General features: G+C 50.4%; 1 protein-coding gene across 1 annotated transcript; it reads left to right on the top strand.

Annotated features, from left to right (window-relative positions):
• Positions 1-1,865: 1,865 nt before the first annotated feature.
• COMMD7 (COMM domain containing 7) lies at positions 1,866-7,572 on the top strand. Its single transcript, XM_066199138.1, has 9 exons — positions 1,866-1,980; positions 3,279-3,332; positions 3,417-3,519; positions 5,071-5,127; positions 5,209-5,246; positions 5,805-5,895; positions 6,019-6,068; positions 6,560-6,608; positions 7,165-7,572. Exons 1-9 carry the CDS (start codon positions 1,897-1,899, stop codon positions 7,239-7,241), a joined length of 603 nt encoding a protein of 200 aa, XP_066055235.1. The 5' UTR covers positions 1,866-1,896; the 3' UTR covers positions 7,242-7,572.
• Positions 7,573-7,896: the final 324 nt, after the last annotated feature.

Genomic DNA, 7,896 nt, shown 5'->3' with positions numbered 1-7,896 from the left:
CCTCGGCCCAGACTCTTCTTCTTGGATCCCGTCACTCAACTTTCCTCAAGAATTTGGTTCGCTGCCTGAGTTGTTTAACAACGCTGGCGTCACCGTCCTGCCGAACCTCCGGCGTGCTCGCACACGCGCGCACCCAGACCGCCCTTAGTTAGTTCCTAAAGCATCATCCTTGGAAGACACGGGGAAGGAAAGATCCGTGTCAGCCTGCTCCTGCACGGCTGACCTCGGCTGCTAACCAGGCAGAAGGCTGACTCTTGCCTGGTTTCAAGTTTTCGGACACAGAGTACAGGGGGAAATGTGGTGGCTGTGAAAATGTGCGATAATTAAGTGCAACTACTAATTTACAGTTGGGAAAAAAATTGCACAGGGCTGTATGCAGCATTTTAAAGGCAGAGAGGAATTCTGTGTTCACTCATACTGGTATCCAGTGATATCCCCGGCATCCCATTCCCTGGAGGAGTTTTAGTTCAGATTAACTCATTTTTAGACGCAAGAATTTCCCGTGGTTTAAACGTGTTGCCTTGGACAGTTCACCACAGAAACGAATACACTGTTCCAATATGAAAAATTTCTACCTTGTTTAAAGGTGCAATAAATTTTTAGGATCAAATCCTGCAAGCACCTCCACATGCAATTTTTTCACCCCAAAAATTGAGGAGGTGCACAGTCCCACCTGGATCTATGAAACAGAAACTTTCCCAGCTGGTCTGGGAGGTAGAGGGGGAAGAAAAGGAAGTTGGAAGCTATTTCCAGGCAGACAACCAGTAAATATCTCTTAACTCCCCCTCATTAATGGTACTTAGCTGCTTATCTCCTTGTTTATAAACCACTGCTGGGATAGTCTCACAATGAAAGCACTATAAAATTTCCTACATTCTCATTTGCAATTGCAAGTGTCAGTAATAAACCGGAAGACTTGTGGGCTATCGAGGTTTTGCATTCCACAAAGGTTTTTACACACTGTCCTCTGGCCCGACAGACAGGGAACATCTTCCCTGATAAAATGGATCAGACATGTTCACACTGATAGTGGAATCCTGGAGAGCTCCTGCTCCTGCTTAAGGGAAGCTGTGAAATAGCAATTTAGGGCAAGGGAGTCTTTCAGGATGGTATCAGTTCCATTGTCCTCTGCGGGAATAAATCAAGTTTCAATATTCTTGGACCAAGGCCTTCCTCCCAAGACTGAACAGAAACGAGACTGTGTAACAGGGCGTGAGAAGGCAACTCCTCTGCCTTCCTACAACACATCTCTGAGTCAAGGAGACCTCCTGCATACAGATTAAATCGAGAATCGAGCTGAAATATCCCTATGGAACCCTGACCCCACGGACATCTGGGCACTTTCTGCCCATGAGCGGGCTCATCCCAGGGCTGCTGCTTCCTTGCCCAACATCTGCCATTCCACGGAGCCTAGTCCTGGGATGTGGGCTGCTCGTCCCTGGGGCACCCATCATCCCGAACTGGGCAGTGAGCAGTGCCGGGAGCAGCAGTTGGAGAGGGAAAAGCACACCGAAGTTTCAGCTCCCAAGTGGAATCTTCGGGGGGAGAAAAAAAAAAATTAAAAAAAAAAAAACCCAACCCAAACAAAAAAAAAAATCCAAACAAACATTATTCACCTTATAAACCATGTTTTAAACAATGTTTTTCGGATTTTTTTTTAAGGTTTTTGTACAGTAAAATACAGTACTCAGCTGCCAGCCAGCTCTCCAGTCCCCGGCTCCACCGACCCCCGGGGGTCAAGGGGCCACCCCTGGGTGCTGCCTGGGCCGGACAGGTCCCCCGGGTGCCCCGAGCGCGGTCGGGCCCGCGGCGGTGCGGAAAGTGCGGCCGCCAATGCTCAGGCTGAGGCGGCGGCGGGGCCGGGGCCGGGCGGGCGGAGCTGCCGCTGCCGGCGCCATGGGGCTGCTCAACTTCACCCGCGACCCGGTGCCGGAGGCGGTGAGCGGCGACATGCACAACCTCAACCAGCTCAGCGCCCAGGTGCGCCGGGACGGGCACGGGCGGGTTTAGCGGCGGGGGCAGCCCCGGGCACGGAACCGGCGGCTCCGGGGCGGCGGCGGCCGGGCGGGGCGGGCCGGCACTGAGAGCTGGACCCGGCCGGCAGCGCAGCCCCGGAGCAATCCCGCGTCTGTGCTGGACCCACCGGGTCTCCAGGCCCACGTGCCCGGGTCCCTGCAGGGCCCGGTGCCCGAGGCAGGGCGAGCAGTGTGGCCCCATGCCCGGCGATCCAGCCCCAAACCAGCCGGGCGGGCCCTGTGCACGCCGGTGCTGTTTGAAGGATGTTTACAGAATCACGGAATCTCAGAATGGTTTTGGCTGGAAGGGACCACAAACACCATCTAGTTCCACCTGCCTGCCATGGGCAGGGACACTGGTGGAGTTCCTGGTGGAGGGCTCAGGTCGTGCCTGGTGGGCAGGTGGGGGTCCTGTCAAGCACTGGAGTTTGGGGTGGGACCACACAGTGTTCCGGTTGTGATTCCTACCCCAGATTTCCACCCTGTGCTTCCTGCCTCAAGCTGAATGGTCCTGGTCATTGGTACCATCTGTCTCCAGGTCACTGACACACCAGGTGTGCAGCCTGGGCTGAAGTTAGTGGAAATGGGACTTTTCCAGCCCAGCTTGCCAGGACTGAGGGTATCAGCCTGGTAACAGCCCAGCCCAGTGCCATCTGTTCCACGGCCGAGGTCGAGAGCAGGGCAGGATCTGCAGCCACAAAGCAGCCAGTACCACTTTTGGTCATACCCAGAAGGTCGCAGCCAGCGCTGGTTCTGCTGCCAGCAGAGGAGGGTGCTGGTAGGGCCCTGCCACTCCATCCCTGCTTGCCTCTCCATCCCTGCCTGCCTGCTGCACATCCAGAACGCTGAAAGCAGCAACTAGACCCTTAACCAGTTATCTTCCTTTCCCGAGTTAGTCTGGTTACCCCATGGGGTTTGTGAAACATGAGACTGGATGTTCACAGCTTTTCCCACTCGAAGTTTCTGGATTGCACAAGATAGAACAGCAGCTTCCGATTAGCCACAAGTCACAAAAGCCCTGTGCAGTGCCAGCTACCAGCTGCACAGACCCCTGGAGAGGCTCTGAAAAGCATCCTGAGCAAATCCCGTCCACAGGCATCACGTAATGCCAAGGACAGGGCACAAGCAGAGGTCCAGCTCTGGGCCCAGTGTGCTGGTGGCGGGTGGAGCTGGGTCAGGGGGGCACATCACCACTTTGCCATGATGCTGATGGGGTGGTGAGGTGCTGATGTCCGAGTCTAACACTTTCCTGTTTCTTCACAGCAATTTTCAGCGCTGACTGAAGTGCTTTTCCGCTTTCTGACAGAGCCCAAGGAGGTAAGGCAGAACTGGAGAGATGCATGAGTGCAGCTCTGGTCAGAAACGGAGTAAAGATTTCTCACTGCTCTTTCTCTTGAGCAGGTAGAAAGATTTCTGACTCAGCTCTCAGACTTTGCCACCATGAATAAAATCAGCTTGGGCCCCCTGAAAAACATTGTCAAAAGTATTCTTCTGGTACCCAACGGTAAGTGATGTATTTGCATATGCTGCCCTGAGGCCAAACTGTCCCAGCCATTCCTGCAGGGCTTGGTTTGCACAATAAGTGTCAATGGTAGCTAATACAGTGCTTAGCACTTAAGAATCAAAACTTCCTCTGTTTGGTGACTCTTTGTATTCTTTATACCCTGCCTGCATGCACATTTCACGGGCTCAAGTAAACTCCCTTAAATATCTGTGCATTAAAAGCAGCACAGCACTGTGTCAGTGCTTGCTTTAAGCAGTACCTGTAAATCCCTTTTGCCGGACCAGGGCAGCCTCGTGTTGGCACCGGGCCTCTGCAGGAACTTCCACCCAAGTGACCCAGTGCTGTAATTCCTCCAAGGACAAGCGCTGTTGGAGACAAATGAGACAGTGCACACCCGTTTGGAGCAGGCGGGGGACTGGTGCAGTTCTAGGCCATGTGAAGGAGAAGCTGACCTTGCAGTCTTGTTCTAGAGGAACACTTAACGTGTCCAGCTCTTTCTCCTTCATAAACAGTGACGAAGATGTTCGGGGGGATTCCACTGGAATACCCCAGACTCCAGCACTTTATAGGATTACTGTGATGTTGTGGCTGCCGTTTGACACGATAATGCATCAAACACTCCACGGCACATTCATCCCATTGATCCTTCCTGTTATTAATAGTCCCTTGCTATTACTCTTCAGCCCTGGGTTCCCTTAGCTTCCTTCACAGCCCTGATGCTGAGCATAACTGTTTTCTGAATTTGTTTTAAACTTGTTCTACCGCTTTAAGCCACTTTTCTTATCTAGGAGTAGCAATCATTTTCTTTCCTGCAACTGTCTTGTGGGGATTTAATGCAGAATTTGCATTTTTTCCCATCCTGATTCAGGCCTTGGTGCCCTCATCTTGTCGTTCCTGTGTGTGCGCTCTGGCTTCAATCCCGTTGTAACTTTTCCTCAGCTCTGGGATGCCACGGACGATATCAGAACAGATCACAGCAGATAACTTTGCCTCTGTGCTACACAGCCGGAAGGCCACGTGGGGCTGGCAGTCTCCTTGAATTTATGAGATTCCTGCTCTTGGCTTCAGAGAGCAGAATCCTTGTAAAGGTCCCTGTGCTGCCTGGGCCCCAGAACAAAGGGGGAAGGCGCAGCGGGGGAAAGTGTTATATGCACACGTTCACACCCATCATCCCAAACACAGCAGGTAGGTCAAATTAGCAGCCCGCCAGCCTTAACAGTTCTCCTTTAACAAGCAAAGCGGCTACAGGAGAGAGAGCAGCAGCTTCAAAACATAACCGCGGCCGCTGTTCCCATGGATACCTGCAATGGGATCTCGCCCTCTCCCAGGCTCTCCCAGAGTCCGGACTTTTAAAGCACCGGGCATCTGCAGAGATACCGGCAGGCACCACTGGGTTTCCGATCTCCGAGGAGCTGTGGTTTGCTTCAGAACACAGCTCAGAAACAGAGGCTTTCCATTGCCGGGTCCCATCCCTGCCTCTATTTGGCTCAGTAGAAATTGGTTTGACTCATTAAAAAGTGATTTTTTTTCTTCTTTGTGGTGTTTATTCAGGTGCCCTGAAGAGGAATTTATCTTCTGAACAAGTCAGAGCAGATTTTATTGCTCTAGGTAGGTCACATGATTTCCCCTAAATAAAAGATAATTAATATTTATCACGTATAGTAATCTCATATGATTTTCCCCCCACAGGCCTCAGTGAAGAGAAAGCCAGTTATTTCGCCGAACAGGTATTCATATATTTTTGCTTGTATCTAAGCTAACAAAAATGTCAGTTCTGTGAGTGGGAACTCATAAAACCTCACTGTGCTCCTGAGACGTGTTGGCACTTTGGGTATTTTCTTCAAAACCAGCTTGGGATTTTGAACTGAAGATCCTCAGAGAACTAATAAGGAGCATTTTGTCTCATGAAACCTCTGGTTTGCCAGGGCCTCTCCCCCATCAGTGTCACAGTTCCTGCACTGCTGTGTGGCTTTCATGTGATGTTTTTGTGCTTCCCATGCTTTGAGCCCTGAGGTCATGCAGTTACATGAACACATGACTTTTTGCACAGATATTGTTACACTGACCCAGTGCTAAAACAAAACCAGTGAGTTTCATTTACAGAAGTGACAGGGCAGATGGAAATCCTAACAGCACTCAAACACCTCTGAAAGCCCTCCTGACCACATTAGTTCTCTCTTTACTCTGGGCTTTTGCCATCCTCTGCCTTCATTCTGACTCTTGTTGAAGTTCAGGTACAAACAGAGGCCTCTCTGAATTAATTGCTGTGTCTTCTGCTCTTGTAGTGGAAGGTGAATTCCCCCACCCTAACACGCCTGGCTGTGGGTCAGACACTGATGATTAACCAGCTGATAGATATGGAGTGGAAGTTTGGAGGTAATAGAGCTACAACATAAAGTGGAGGGGTTGGGAAACCCAGCAGCAGCTCTTGGCTAAATAACGTTTTATTTCACTGCTTAACTAACAGATTATCTGCCTTCTCTTCTTTCTGACTCACAGTGACTGCTGGGAGCAGTGAGCTGGAAAAAGTGGGAAGTATCTTCTTACAGGTAAATCTCCCACATCACAGAGTTCAGCTTGTAGGGCAGCTGAGGAACAAGCTCCAGCCAGGCATGTGGGAAGCACTGGCTGGGAGGGGAAGGAGAGGAATGAAGCTGGGTCTCATAGGAATGGGCTCTGTGACTGCATCTTCAGTCTCCAAGTGCTGCTGCCAGCAGAGAGCAGACACGCTGCTGTTTGTTTCTCCTCTGAAGACATGAGGTATCACAGGAACGTGGCCCATTCTGAAAAGCTGTTCTAAAAGCTCAGTGCAACCAGGTCAACCTTCTTGGGGAGGGAGGGAAAGTGGGATCAAGGACTTCCAGAGATCTTCCCAATGCCCAGGGTATCTGTTCCTACAGTGACACTTCTTGAAAAACCTGTCAAAGATGTGTGTGCTGTACAGCAGTCAAACTCACAGCAGACTCCTGCTCTGCTGTCCTCTCTAGTGCTCAGATACAGTTCTCTGAACTAAAATACTTCTGCTTTTCCTTTCCCCAAGCTGAAGCTGGTGATTAAAAAAGGGAGCCAATTGGAAAACGTGTACGTCGGTGAGTTAACAGTTCTGGACAAGAGGGAAGGACGGGAAAGCTGCAATTTGGGGCTCGGGGTGTTGCTGTGGGTGGGGAGAGTCTGGGGGCAGAACCAGGGTGGGGTCACTGCAAGAGCATCACGGTGGTTACTCCTGCCTCAGCCTCTCCATCACTGTGGCTGCTCCTACCCCAGTCTCTCCCTGCCGCAGGCACTCCAAAACTGTTTAGGAACACGGACTTTTGGGCATCTTCAAATCTGTGCCTCAGTAAACACAGATCTGCCACAGAGCAGTGCAGAGCAGTCAGAGCAGCAGGGCAGAGGAGGAAAATAAATTATTCGCAAGCATGGAGTGCTGTTGGGAGATCCCATCCTGGGGGGAGATCCCAGCCTGGCCCCCCTGACAGCCTGGCTAGGATAAGGAACCAGCTGCTGGGAATCATAGTGGCTAATCCTGCCCAGCCTAGGTGAACATGAGTCGCTCCGTGGTAGCACCAGAACAGCTTTGCAAATGTTAGCAGTGTAACCTGAAATCTAAGACTTGATGCCTCTTTTTTTTTTTTTTTTTTTCTGCAGAGTTAACTTTGCCCCAGTTCTACAGTTTTCTGCATGAAATGGAACGGGTCAAAACCAGCCTGGAAAGCTTCAGCTGAAACTGCACAGACCTGAGCCGACATCTGTCCGGGATGTTTAATTCCTCCTCATGGGTCTGCAGATCTGCTCTTTCCCAGCTGACTCTTCACACCCTGATAAGAGAAGACAAGCTGTGCTGTGAGCAGTGGTGTCATGGCCCAGCAGGACCCATCAATCCTTTAGAACCTGAAACTTGGGCTAAGTTTCAGCTTTTTCAAAGCACCTACAAGTCCACTCATCTCTTTTTTTTTTTTTTTTTTTACTATACTATTATGAGAAGCTGTGGTCAGAAGTAATGTGGATAACTTTACTAAAATAGCAAAGAAATAAACCCATTCCCATCCTGTTCCATTTGTATCAGAATCTGATTTTGTGAGAAAAAGAAAAACAGGAGCAAAAAATAATTTTGGAACATGGAAGAATTAGCAGAAAGGATGAGGAAATCAAGGAGAGCATCTAATGTGGGGAATCACTTAGTGCTCTCTTCAAGCCTCTCCCTTCTCTTGTATTAAGAAACATGTTGATTAGCTTCTTCCCAATTGTGCCTCATTATGGAGAAGTATCTCAGTGGTAGGTGATTTTAAATCTTAAGCAACCAAACAGCTGCCTCTGTGCACAGGGGGCGGACATCTCGGGGGGGGGGTGACGAGATAAATCTCATTTGGATGTGCTGCT

This window comes from Chamaea fasciata, unplaced genomic scaffold (genome assembly GCF_029207755.1).
Source record: "Chamaea fasciata isolate MVZ Bird 193981 ecotype frontalis unplaced genomic scaffold, bChaFas1.0.hap1 SCAF_17, whole genome shotgun sequence".
Lineage (NCBI taxonomy): Eukaryota > Metazoa > Chordata > Aves > Passeriformes > Sylviidae > Chamaea > Chamaea fasciata.
Note: the sequence above shows the minus strand (reverse complement) of the source record. Positions and strands in the feature narration are given on the sequence as shown.

Excerpts from the sequence above, each read along its gene's own strand:
- COMMD7 (XM_066199138.1), top strand. The coding sequence starts at position 1,897 with ATGGGGCTGCTCAACTTCACCCGCGACCCGGTGCCGGAGGCGGTGAGC. Across the intron at positions 5,247-5,804 it reads CCAGTTATTTCGCCGAACAG|TGGAAGGTGAATTCCCCCAC; the intron begins GTATTCATATAT and ends CTGCTCTTGTAG. Across the intron at positions 5,896-6,018 it reads TATGGAGTGGAAGTTTGGAG|TGACTGCTGGGAGCAGTGAG; the intron begins GTAATAGAGCTA and ends TCTGACTCACAG.